Source organism: Takifugu rubripes, chromosome 1 (assembly GCF_901000725.2).
Source record: "Takifugu rubripes chromosome 1, fTakRub1.2, whole genome shotgun sequence".
Classification (NCBI taxonomy): domain Eukaryota; kingdom Metazoa; phylum Chordata; class Actinopteri; order Tetraodontiformes; family Tetraodontidae; genus Takifugu; species Takifugu rubripes.
Window position 1 is genome coordinate 9,884,605 of NC_042285.1, and position 13,649 is coordinate 9,898,253.

Genomic DNA, 13,649 nt, shown 5'->3' on the forward strand with positions numbered 1-13,649 from the left:
TTTTATATATATATTTTTTTAAATAGAAATCTGTTCCATCCCTTTACAGCCTAATATATCTTTGCCATTGTGAGCTGCAGCCTTGGTTATGTTACCAGCAATGTCAAGAACATGTCAGATTTGAAATCTGGAAATGCTGCATCTTAATTAACCATTTTACCATCTACCCACTCTCATGGTAACCATGTGTTGATTATCTTAATGAATATAAACTGTATTTCACCTTAGATTTACTGGCAATTATCTGCCGTTCTGCAGATTCATTAGGATTTTACACATCTGCATCATTTATTATGTGAAGATACACTTTATCCCATTACATGTAAACCTCCATTCTTCCCAGTTTCAATGTTTTCCAAATGGAAATCTGGCACAATAAGCAAAGGAAGGTTAGGTCCCTCTCAGAATAAGTTGCTTTAATGTTGCAAACAGGGAAGAGCATTTGAGTCACATATCAACAAAATAATTGGTCAGTCTAAATATTAAAACCAGTTATTTATTAGCAATATCAACCATTGATACAGTCAAAGTAGGAAACACCATCACGGGAGCCTTTTATATTTTTGGGCCGTCCAAACCCAGATGTGTGAGCCTTGCCAATCTGCAGTGGAGTGGATTTATAAGTTTTGTTCTTTTACCCAGAAATCAACAAGATCCCCTTTGATTACTGGGAGAAAAAATGTTTTATGAAAATCCACAATCAGCAATTTTGGTTTTAAAAAAAAAAAAGAAGCGAAGGAAGACATACGAGCCTTTAAACAATTCATTAGTTGAGAGCTGGGTTTCACATTTTGACCTTCTTGATTATGGGACCATTTCCAAAGCAAACAATTATAGCATGTGACACGCTTGACAGTCAATATACAGACACAGTGACACATAAAGGTATAGAAATAGGTACATTAGGCTGTTTGTGTCCTGGGTGTTCCTGCTGGGAAGAAACCAGTAGTAGGAGTCAGCGGTTCACAGAAGTTGAATGAATGGATAAGATGAGCTACTCGGGGCCCAAGACTGACCCCTGTAGGACACCGCACGTAACAATCAGGACCAAACTGACTTTAACTCAATTTCCAGTCTAAATACCATTTTGTGATCAACTCTTACCACAAGCCGAGGCAGTAAATAAACTTCTTTCATGAAGTACACAGGATGCATGTCATCAGCTCTATGGAGTGGACAGTGGGGATCTCTTTCATTCAAGGGGTTCCTAAAATGTGGTAGACTTCATTTAAACCATTTGCCACATTTTGATTTATTTTTGGTTTATTACTAAAGACATGTTGAATGGACTGATGTTCAGGACCATTTTAGAGCAGCATTTTAAAAAAAGTAATTACAGAATCCAGAGCAGATTAAGGATTTGGGCTCACTGGGGGTGTTGGAGGTCAAAAACCAAGGACTGAATAAAATGCTAACAAAATACAAGGGGAAAAACCTAGGAGAAAAAAATTTGACATCAAATAAAAGTGTTTTTTTTAAAGGGTTGAATTGCCCTTTAAAGACATTGTTTAATGTCAACTGTGTTGGGTGTGTAGGGTTTCGCTGTCAGTCAGGTCGGTCCGGCAGACTGGGCATACTGGGTTATCCTGCGAGGTAGAGAACACCGATATCAGTATCAACGGATTAAACGTTCAATCTCTTTATTAATGCTGACTAATGAGGCTGAGTAAATGGGATGTAAGGGCTTCATATGGTACATTTGTAAAGTCTGGGAAATAAATGCTGCAACATCTTGCTGAGCTCCACTTTGTCACCATGTATATCCATTAAGTATGTCTTACTTTGAGCCAGTGGTCAATACAGTCCCTGTGATAGCTGTGGAGGCACGGCAGGGTCCTCAGCGTCTCCCCATCAGTATAATCACATAAGCAAACGTTACACCTGTCAGTCAATCAGCAGAGGAGGAGTCAGCATCCGCAGTGGCGCGCCTCCATACAGACACACTATTCAATAACAGTCCAACTCACACAGCGCTTCCTGCACAGGTGCCACTCCCAAATTTTTTGGTGGGAAATCTTGAAATTTCCTGTGAACTAAGACTTCTGACCACGACTGCACCCTGTTGCTCCTCAAACTGCAGGAGGGCCTGAAAGAGTAAATAGATGTTACTGTGCTTCTTGTTTAGTTCGGCACACTGGATCCAGATGCCTGAATGGTGAATATGAGCCCAGAGCTGTTCGTGTACGCACCTCGTAATCACCTTCCAGAGGATCTTGAGAGCGGGGGAACCTGCCCAAGCCACCTGTGAAGTTTTCAATTAGCTTGTTCATTTCAGAAATAACTCAAATAAATAATGACCAAACAATTCTAACATATTTGTATGTGTAATGTGGAAAGAATGAAATAAGTATATAGCACTGGTCAGATACAGACACTCACACTGCGGGTTCCTCTTGTCCCCAGCATTCTTGAGGGGCAGGCAGACCGGACAGTCATGCCTCGTGCAGTTCTTCCAGTGGGAGATGATCTGTCGTGATGATGCACAATGGGCAACTGGTGATAAAAAGAAGTATTAAGATGTAAAGGGTTGCAGAACAGTTGTTGCAAATGAGAGGGAAAAAAAATCAAAGCGGGCTGATCAAGAATGAAAATTCATGCTGTCAGTTTCCCATCATGAATGAACTGGCCGATCGTGTAACGCAAACACCTTATCTCAGGCTGCCCCAATAAGTCTGTACTCAAATCTCTCTAGCATTACTACAATACAAGATTGTGGACCATCTCTTTATTTCAATGTCAATATTTCCTTTTACCTACAGGTAGCGACGTTATAATTATCAGAATGATCTTGACTCCTTTAGTCATCGTCTTCTGCACAATGTCTTGTCCAAAATAATCCTTCCATGTTAACAGAAAACCACCTTTAAACCTGCGCGTTTTGTTATTTTTGATTAATCACTTCACGCCCAACTATCCAAACTCTAATAATACGCAGATCTTTGTCAAATAAATGCCTTTATTTATCCAGTGAGTGCAGAAAGATAGTTTCTCCTTTACTCACCCTGACAGGATTTGCCAGCCTGGCAGTGAGTCATGTGGTTGAGGACATTTTTCATGGTGCGACAGTGGGGCAGGTTGCATTGCCGAACTTCACCGTTGGCCTGCTCCCGCCGTTGGCACTTGTGGGCATGAAGAAGGAGCACCAGCTGCTGCTGAATTAGCTTGTGCTTCTCAGGATCAGCTGTGGGAGGTGCACCCGCTGCAGCCGGTGCTGCAGAAACCTGGGTACCTGGCCCCACCAGACCTGCCTGACTGTTGGGCACCATCCCTGGAGCGCCCCCGACAGGTGCGCCAGAGGGACCACCCACACCCGTCTGTGACTGCTGGGATCCCTGGTGAGTGGTGAAAGAATACGTAGAAAGGTGAATGAATGCTCTGCAAAAGAAGTGTAGTGCTCACGTTGGCATAGGACTTGAGCAGGTTCTCAGACAGTAAGTATTGGGTCCCTACCATTGCAGCCATTCCTTGCATGGCCTGATTCTTCTTGTCCACGTTGAACTGAGCCAGGTTGTTGGCCATTGGACCTTTATTCTGGAGCTGGGGGCCCAGCCCCTGATTTCCCTGCGATTGGTATGGACCACCAAAAGGCCCTCCTGGGTTTCCCATCATGCCCATCTGGAAAGGACAAAATGCAAAGAACAGTGAATAATGATTAAAGCCAAGGTTTCCAAGACCTCTATCACTACAACAGTTAAACATCTGGCTGCTAACAATGGCCAGTTTGTGTTTTCTAAATGGGAACAGCGCTGGGCTTTTATGTTTATATTGCTCATGAGTACTTCCTATCAAAGAATTTGTCAAATTCAGGCACCATTACATCTGAATCAATACAAAAATAATAACCCTTAACCCCAACTCTGCCTAAAGGCCGGAACTTTCAAATAATCACACGAGGACGGGCTCTAATGTTTTTTATGTTCTCTAAAACTATGGCATGATGAAAATACATGATGCTCTTAATATAAGAGGTCACTTTTCAGTCTGATCCAAGAAAACAATAACAATTATACCTCATGGTAACCCATCAATCATAATTAGCATTAATTAGCACTAAACCCACAATCAATTACCAAGCTTGAGCCCAACATTGAGCTGGCTCGATGTTCAAAAACAAACCAAAAAAAACGTTTGCACTCCAGTGAAGGTACGATTGAAGAGAGGTTTGAGCCCCCAGGAAGAGTAAATCTGGCGATTTTCAACTCTGGAAATTTGTGTTACTTCAATTATAAGAATTATTATTTTAAAAAGTGTTGAGCTTTACTGATGTAAGCATTCTGAGCCACATGCATAAACACATTTACATCATCAGGTTTTGGCTTCGACGCCTGAAAACCAAATAAAGGACTGTGTTGGAGCCTATGCTGTTAAATTCATATGGGACACATATATTTCAACCTCTAACAGCAGTGAAGAATCTAATGCAATTAAAATTCTGGCTCCAAACCTAAAGGGAAAAGTGTAAGATATACTTAGGTCTATAATAAATCAATGTATATTCTTAAAGAAAAAAAACAAAAAAAAAAACAGGAGATGCTGACATGAAACATGTATGTTTTAAACTCATTATTTACCTGTTTTAAATCAAAATAGAAGGGAGCTTTACAATCACTGACAAAATGTCAACTCTAATATTAATGTGATGCTTCCCAATATTCAAAGAGAGCCAGAAAGCTTATGCTGTAACTACTTACTCACCAAAGTTACATTTTTATTGTGGCCACTAACTCTTAACAGAATTTGCTGCCATAAATTGAACCAATTAAAGCCTAAAAATTCATTCCAAATTACTGTCATGATTACATTTAAATGTAAATAGACTTCATATGCGCGTGCTGAATTCCCAAGAATCCTACCTTGTTCATGGGTCCAGGTTGCTGTCCTCTCATGCCCCCCTGGCCCCCAGGGCCCTGCTGCTGCAGGGTCTCAGCTAACAAGTTGGTGTTGCCACCCATCCCCTGATTTCCAAAGCCCATTCTGGGGGAGCCGTTCATCACTTGGTTCCCCATCATGCCCGGCTGCTGCTGTCCATTATTGCCTTTCTGTTGTGTGCCCATCATGGCTCTGTTCATGCCGCCCATCATTCCAGCTGCAGCATTCTGCTGCATCATGTTGGCCTGCTGCTGAGGAGAGAGATGCTGCTGCTGCCCCTGGCCCATCATTTGAGGAGGACCCTGCCCAGACGATGCCTTCATATTTGCCAAGTGTTGCCCCATGTGTGCAGCGCCACCGGGGCTACCCATGGCTCCTTGATGTCCTTGTTGGGCTGAGGTGGGAGGTCCAGAACGTAAAAGTTCAGACAGCTGTTTATGCTTGGCCACAGCATCTTGACTTCCAGGACCACCTCCAGGTCCAAGTCCGAGACCCATCGCTCCCACTCCTCCATTACCTCCACCGGGACCCAGCACAGCAGGTCCTGGTCCCAGTGCGTCGTGCAACTGGCTGAGATCCCCACCATTAACAAGTCCTGGCTCATTTGAGCTAATCAGCTCATCTGGGAGATCGCACTCCAGTTGCAAAAACGAGCCAAACTCTGGAAAGGGGGGAAGAAAAAGTCATTTTAAAAAGGCAAAATTTCAACCTGGGAAAAGAGAACAAGGCCCACCGCCACATTAAAATGGGATAATCCTTTAGATGTCAGTATGAGCTCAAACCCAATTCCACGTTCAGCATTAAAAAGGTGTTTACAGGTGTGACCATTTATTTTCTCTGTTTAGAAACGAACCACGTTTACTCAAGGACAACAGGTCTGAGTTCTAACATGTATTCCTCTCAAGATATACGGGGACCAGTAAAGGTTCTGACCAAAATGACACATGGACCGTTTCATAGAGATATAAAGCCAGAAAACTGAGAGCAATCTGCAAAAATGCATGTGTTCTCTGCTGATCTGCATCCATAACATGAACATAACAGAGTTTTCATGCTTGTTTGCATCTCAGGACAGAAGCCCGGGTGCTGAGATTTCTCTCTTTGCTACTCCGAGTTGACTTCTTACAACTAAATATATATTTCACTAAATGGTCATTTTATATGATGGAAGCTAAACATTTTTGCTTCCATTCCATTTCCATTACAGAAGTACATGTTTTATGTGTTCTGCCATATCAAATAAAGACGATGCCACTTTGATCTGATGCCATTTAACAGCAAGTCACCCGGCTGAGATTCATGCTACTAAATAATGGAAGTCATTAGTTGCTCTTTTGTGATGATTAATATACAACAGGTATATCGATCCTCAGCATGCTTGTAGCGTACTGAAGATCAACCCGGTAGTTTGTGGTCTCGCTCCATTTCATCCTCAATATGCACAAATAAATAGAGACAAATCACAGGATATAACACACATATGTGCACGGTCCGATTATTGAACCTGTCCAGCAGCCCTTTCCATGGATACAGAGCACAACTTAACCCACACTGGTTCCACTGTCGTGATGGTCGCGAATGTGTTGCAAACCTCAGTGCACGTTTAAGCTGCCAAAAGCCCCATCAATGGTGCACATTTTTATTCGCAGGCCACTATTCCAGCTGCTGTCACACGCCATGCACAAAAACATACACCGACAATGGCAATTTGATTTCAACAATCATTCAGGCCGGCGGGTCTAAATTTAGCACTCCCGCAAGGCTTTCCTCACCACGGCTGGCAATTTTTGATTTCACTATCAATAACTGCTGGAGAGCGGATATGATGGGACATCACAACTGATTGTTGAAGGTATTAGAAACCACAAAGCTAAAACACCAGCAGAGTGCTTGTGGGAGCTACCAGTCACTATGTCACCATCGAAAACCCCAATAAAGTTTGCCACAAGTTAGGTGGGCCATTAAGGTTATTATGGGTCCACCTAAAGTAGCCATTACACACGGGACCGTCACCGTAGGACCCGAATTCTGTTAGCCGAGCAGCTCGCAGCTACGCGGCTACCTTCGGCTAAAATGGCTTTTAGCAAACGAGCTAACTGGGGAAGCTCTTCTTCACGTCCGACACTGTATACTAGCAAGCTAACATTAGCGAGCTACGACAAAAACAGAGAAGTAATCGTGCATCTTCTTCCAATTCCAAGTGGACCAAACCAAGCGAAAAATACCAAACTTAAAGATCCACGGTGTAACAAATGATATAACGAAATAATACTCACCATTTCCATCGCTGGCAGAGGCGGAAAGTGCCGGAGAGGAGAGTTTAGGCCTCTTGGCTGAAGGCGGGCCAGAGTCCAGAACGTTCTCGGCCATATTTTTTCGAAATAAAAATATATAAAGTATCCACAATTTCAGGCGTTTTCACGCCCTTAGAAGCACATTCCTCTTCGATTCCAATATTGCGACTTTTCCCCCTCCTTTTGGGGTACTAAGAGGGGGAAAGTCCCGTGTACAAATTACTCCTCTTTCCCTAGGTTCGCCTCTCGATTTCAGCCTCGGCGTATATCGACCTCCTCGCCAGCGGTGTGTGGATGGGGATAATGTCGGGCACAGGCGGCTTGTTTGCCTGCGAAGTGATGGTGGTTCTGCTGGTGGCCTCTAAGGATGAGAGATCGCCGATTTAAAACTAAAATAAAAGAACGCACACTTGGTGGAACAGTCGCGGTCAAGAAAAGCACTTACAATGTTTCTGCATGCGGAACTGTGCTGGTAAAAAATCTAATGAAATGAAAGAAGTGTGGACTTTCGTTTTTGGAGGCGCAAAACAAAGTTGAATCACATCAAGAAGTAAGATGTAACTGCCAGGTGGGCTTTTTTTTGGGAGGGGGGGTTATTTTAGGGGAAAGAGCTATTTAAGTAGAGTCAAACAATGGAAACACCTGGAAAATGTATTGCTTAAAACTAGTGGGAGGTTACAATTTTGTTCACTTGTGAGAGGCAAGAAAAGGGAACATTTCAGTTCAATTCAATTGATTTTTATATATATATTTTTTTTAAACAATAGAAATCTGTTCCATCCCTTTACAGCCTAATATATCTTTGCCATTGTGAGCTGCAGCCTTGGTTGTGTTACCAGCAATGTCAAGAACATGTCAGATTTGAAATCTGGAAATGCTGCATCTTAATTAACCATTTTACCATCTACCCACTCTCATGGTAACCATGTGTTGATTATCTTAATGAATATAAACTGTATTTCACCTTAGATTTACTGGCAATTATCTGCCGTTCTGCAGATTCATTAGGATTTTACACATCTGCATCATTTATTATGTGAAGATACACTTTATCCCATTACATGTAAACCTCCATTCTTCCCAGTTTCAATGTTTTCCAAATGGAAATCTGGCACAATAAGCAAAGGAAGGTTAGGTCCCTCTCAGAATAAGTTGCTTTAATGTTGCAAACAGGGAAGAGCATTTGAGTCACATATCAACAAAATAATTGGTCAGTCTAAATATTAAAACCAGTTATTTATTAGCAATATCAACCATTGATACAGTCAAAGTAGGAAACACCATCACGGGAGCCTTTTATATTTTTTGGCCGTCCAAACCCAGATGTGTGAGCCTTGCCAATCTGCAGTGGAGTGGATTTATAAGTTTTGTTCTTTTACCCAGAAATCAACAAGATCCCCTTTGATTACTGGGAGAAAAAATGTTTTATGAAAATCCACAATCAGCAATTTTGGTTTTCAAAAAAAAAAAAAAAAAAAAAAAAAGAAGCGAAGGAAGACATACGAGCCTTTAAACAATTCATTAGTTCAGAGCTGGGTTTCACATTTTGACCTTCTTGATTATGGGACCATTTCCAAAGCAAACAATTATAGCATGTGACACGCTTGACAGTCAATATACAGACACAGTGACACATAAAGGTATAGAAATAGGTACATTAGGCTGTTTGTGTCCTGGGTGTTCCTGCTGGGAAGAAACCAGTAGTAGGAGTCAGCGGTTCACAGAAGTTGAATGAATGGATAAGATGAGCTACTCGGGGCCCAAGACTGACCCCTGTAGGACACCGCACGTAACAATCAGGACCAAACTGACTTTAACTCAATTTCCAGTCTAAATACCATTTTGTGATCAACTCTTACCACAAGCCGAGGCAGTAAATAAACTTCTTTCATGAAGTACACAGGATGCATGTCATCAGCTCTATGGAGTGGACAGTGGGGATCTCTTTCATTCAAGGGGTTCCTAAAATGTGGTAGACTTCATTTAAACCATTTGCCACATTTTGATTTATTTTTGGTTTATTACTAAAGACATGTTGAATGGACTGATGTTCAGGACCATTTTAAAAAAGTAATTACAGAATCCAGAGCAGATTAAGGATTTGGGCTCACTGGGGGTGTTGGAGGTCAAAAACCAAGGACTGAATAAAATGCTAACAAAATACAAGGGGAAAAACCTAGGAGAAAAAAATCTTTAAAAATTTGACATCAAATAAAAGTGTTTTTTTTAAAGGGTTGAATTGCCCTTTAAAGACATTGTTTAATGTCAACTGTGTTGGGTGTGTAGGGTTTCGCTGTCAGTCAGGTCGGTCCGGCAGACTGGGCATACTGGGTTATCCTGCGAGGTAGAGAACACCGATATCAGTATCAACGGATTAAACGTTCAATCTCTTTATTAATGCTGACTAATGAGGCTGAGTAAATGGGATGTAAGGGCTTCATATGGTACATTTGTAAAGTCTGGGAAATAAATGCTGCAACATCTTGCTGAGCTCCACTTTGTCACCATGTATATCCATTAAGTATGTCTTACTTTGAGCCAGTGGTCAATACAGTCCCTGTGATAGCTGTGGAGGCACGGCAGGGTCCTCAGCGTCTCCCCATCAGTATAATCACATAAGCAAACGTTACACCTGTCAGTCAATCAGCAGAGGAGGAGTCAGCATCCGCAGCGGCGCGCCTCCATACAGACACACTATTCAATAACAGTCCAACTCACACAGCGCTTCCTGCACAGGTGCCACTCCCAAATTTTTTGGTGGGAAATCTTGAAATTTCCTGTGAACTAAGACTTCTGACCACGACTGCACCCTGTTGCTCCTCAAACTGCAGGAGGGCCTGAAAGAGTAAATAGATGTTACTGTGCTTCTTGTTTAGTTCGGCACACTGGATCCAGATGCCTGAATGGTGAATATGAGCCCAGAGCTGTTCGTGTACGCACCTCGTAATCACCTTCCAGAGGATCTTGAGAGCGGGGGAACCTGCCCAAGCCACCTATTCCCTCCCAGCCAATCAGATGAGCAAACAAAGGTTAGATCAACATGCTGGTCATACATCCTCGATCTTAAATTTCAAAAAATGCATTGATTTAAATTCTTTCTGCATGTCGCAGCAGCTGTCAGTGTTGTAAAAACTTTCCAATACTTATACAAGAGCAGAAGGAAAATAATGATAGATTAAAAGTATGTTTTTGCTAGCAGCTGATGTAACTAACACCAAATAAATGTATACATAGATGTGTGCTGTGTAAATGTCGTAAAGCTGTCTTTATTTACTCACTGTTTTGAGGTTCTCTCTGCCGTAGGTTGTGATGGACAGATCTGTGGTACTGTGCAGAAAAAAAGGTTAAAAGGAAATTGAAATTCTGCATGATATTGCAATGTACAGCACGGTTCAGACTCAGGTCTTACCCTATATGACCTCTGCTGCTGGCGAGAGCTGGCTTGCTCTTCATCAAACTGGGCCTTAAGGACAAGAAAGAATCAGATACATGTTCACTCTGTCCAACTGTGTTCTTTCAGTCCAGCCAACCTCTATAGGTGGCACATCTTCCTACCTGCAAATATCGAGCAAACTCTTCGTCTGCCTGCTCCTGTTCCAGGCGAGCGTGACTTCTGTCAAGGATTTCTGTCACTGCTGCAAAACAAAGCCACCAAACTATTATTGTTGGAGGTTCTTCTACCACTACTGTTAAATCCAAGTCACAGTAGAATAAATACAATGAGTGAATGGTTGCTGGACCAAACGTGCCCTTCCTCACCTGCTAAATTCTCTTCGTGCCCCCCACAGAGCTGCCTCCTCTCCACATCAGTAAGGGAGAAAAGAAAATCGGACTGAAGAGCTGCTGGCAACGGTGAGGCTGAAGAGGCTGCTGACATGGTCAGACTTTCCCAGCTCCTTGTCCTGTCAGCTTCGGGACTGGGACTGTTTGCAGGGGAAGGACTGGCCACAGGAGAATCCACCACCTGAACATCCAGCTCCACTACTGATGAGGAGGTTGAGGAAGCAGATGACAGGTAGCTTTCCTCGGGTAAAGTCCTCACAGTTGGAGAAAGGTCAAAAATTCTCTGTTCTGGTGATGCAGTTAAGCTGACGCTACGTTTTCTGCTCCCAGCAACCAGGCACCTGCGCTTGCGTGAACACAGAGACTTTCGTTCCCCACTGGAGAACAGCTCTTCAGAAGAAGAGCTGCTGACAGCCTCCTGAGAAGGAAAACAGCACATTTAAAATGACCGACTAAAACGCTTTACATTGAAAATAAAATACATTCCTAAATTAAGAAGGTGTAAATAACTCCCGTAACTTATCTTTGGCCAATATTCTCAGCTGATAGGAACCAACTGTTCCTATTTGTTCACTTGATTACTCCCAAATGATCATTTTGGTTGAATAAAGGACTCAAGAGCACATTCAAAAGATCATGTTCAACAGACAATCTGTCTTATTGTCACTAAAGTTCTACAAATCAGCAATGTCAACAGCAGCAGCCAAATCCAGAAGTACTAAAACAGCAGAGTTGCCAGTCAACAGCTAAATACAGAGCATTAGGAACTAGAAAAAGTAGTCTCTTTTTGAAATATCATCATCAATTTTGCAGTCAATTATGACAGAACACTTCTATAACCTACAGACTTACTGGATTTAAATGTTCTTCTCTGTCACTTCTCCTGCGTTTGCTGGGCTGTGGACTGAATCAAACACAGATTTACATTAGTTTCAGAGACCCTATCAGTTTGGTTTAATCTACTTCAGGGCCTCCAGCTTTTTTGTGTTCTCAAATGCTTTTGTTAACATAAAAATGGGAAACAGCAGAATGTTTCATTTCCATAAAGGACCCTTCATTCCTAAACATGAAATGTCTGAACACGTGGAGGGGCTACAACTCCCATACCTCAACTTTCCCTCATTGTTTTGTGCCTTCTTAAAAGTCTCCGTGTGTGCTAAAGTGTAGATATTATGCTCCTGAATATTTGCTCCTACTTCCCCAGAACATCTAAACTCAGCACACTATCACCTGGGAAGTTTGTGTACATCTATTATTGCATGATGACCCCCTTTTTGGTGAACCCAGCAGATACCTGGGTGTTTCTGGGATAACGCCGTACATATTGGAGTCTGTGGCGTTGTCGGTGTTGAGCAGGAAACCCTGGTTCAGACCCGTCGGACTGTCCACACTAAAACTGTAATCAAAGGAGCCGTCGATGGAATCCATTTCCAATTGCCTGAGAAAGAAAATAACATGTCACGCAACCCACAATGACTTTTATATTTCATTAAATGATACTGATGAGGATATTGGCGGTGATATTGTCACGCCACAACAAAAGCTGCCATTCTTCGTAAAGCTGACATGTTCATGTGAGCCGCTGACATGTTCATGTGAGCCATTCACAAGTTAGCTAACTTATCACACAACAAATGCGCAAAAATAGCACACATTCAAACGATCTCATCCACATTTCGAACCCCCCCTTAGGACAAACTAACTCACAACGACCTAGAATCACTGATCCATTTTATCCGTGAGTAAATTTTAAAATTGCAGTTTTCCCTCCCGCTCACCTCCGGCCAACAGGAAAACGGCGGTGCGCGCATGCGCAGAACTACCTCCACTTTCCGACGCTATCATACACGCATTTAACTTAACTTAAAAATAGAGCATAGGCAACAAATAAAGATAAGTAATTAAACTACACAGTACATTTTAAATGTTAAATAGCAACTAAACAACCAGCTTTAGGTATCAGGGTAACACTGCAACGCTTGCGTTGGGATTTCTGGGTCACGTGGCATAAAGCTACTCATGTACAGAACAGTAGAACGAAATTAAAAGAGCAAAACAAAATTAAAATGACTCAGTAAATGAACAGCAGTGGAGCCAAAAGTCAAATCAAAGAAATTTACTTTGTTATTAATAATGTAGAAAACAATAATAATGAAAGATAATCAGTAGTTTTACAAAGCGACAGAATATTGGATGAAAATGTTTTGACGTTACGTATTTTTCTTAGTTAAAATCCTCGGACAGTCGGTTTAAGTAAAAACGAAAATTTTGATTCAGTGCCAATAGCAACATTTGCTATTAATGTTTAAAAAATGTTAATTTACTTCAATTGTATACAGTAAAACGCATTTGTTAACGGACCTGAGTCTCTTTCTCACAATGGTGTTTCATTTTGCGGGAAAGTGGAAGGTACAAACCGTTTGTCTGATAAACGAAAATGCTGATTTTTGTATTTGAAGCTGCTTAGGTGAGTTTTGATTGTCGAGGCTGGAGAACAACCTCCCGCTGTGGGTGCGTGGGGCAAAGTGCGAGTTTTTTTTTTTAACAACTTTATTTAAAAAAAAAAAAAAGACAGAGCTGAACACGCGGAAGACGGCTATTTTATTGTGGGACCCGACAATCAACTTGATAAATGTTATTAGATTACAAAATCTTTTTTATCGCTATTGCTATTTCTGTTGTTTTTATGCACTTTCTGTATGC

General features: G+C 41.8%; 2 protein-coding genes across 4 annotated transcripts; both read right to left on the bottom strand.

The window, feature by feature from the left end:
- Positions 1-395: 395 nt before the first annotated feature.
- LOC101061242 (histone acetyltransferase p300-like) lies at positions 396-7,755 on the bottom strand. Of its 3 annotated transcripts, XM_029843376.1 has the most exons (10): positions 7,609-7,755; positions 7,146-7,524; positions 4,854-5,530; positions 3,451-3,615; positions 3,002-3,332; positions 2,374-2,493; positions 2,190-2,242; positions 1,968-2,086; positions 1,782-1,881; positions 396-1,586 (listed from the first exon to the last, which is right to left on the bottom strand). In XM_029843376.1, the coding sequence occupies exons 2-10, from the start codon at positions 7,237-7,239 to the stop codon at positions 1,515-1,517; spliced, it is 1,731 nt and encodes a 576-aa protein (XP_029699236.1). In that variant the 5' UTR covers positions 7,240-7,524; positions 7,609-7,755; the 3' UTR covers positions 396-1,514. The 3 variants fall into 3 exon arrangements, with proteins under 3 accessions (XP_029699236.1, XP_029699243.1, XP_029699227.1); XM_029843383.1 differs by having other exon boundaries at positions 2,380-2,493; positions 7,146-7,755; XM_029843367.1 differs by having other exon boundaries at positions 7,146-7,754.
- Positions 7,756-8,299: 544 nt separating this feature from the next.
- On the bottom strand, positions 8,300-13,329 carry LOC105416586 (E3 ubiquitin-protein ligase RNF165). Its single transcript, XM_029843388.1, has 11 exons — positions 13,308-13,329; positions 12,241-12,384; positions 11,799-11,850; positions 10,923-11,364; positions 10,719-10,798; positions 10,573-10,626; positions 10,442-10,490; positions 10,104-10,171; positions 9,882-10,000; positions 9,696-9,795; positions 8,300-9,500 (listed from the first exon to the last, which is right to left on the bottom strand). The coding sequence occupies exons 2-11, from the start codon at positions 12,372-12,374 to the stop codon at positions 9,429-9,431; spliced, it is 1,170 nt and encodes a 389-aa protein (XP_029699248.1). The 5' UTR covers positions 12,375-12,384; positions 13,308-13,329; the 3' UTR covers positions 8,300-9,428.
- Between the last annotated feature and the right edge of the window lie 320 nt (positions 13,330-13,649).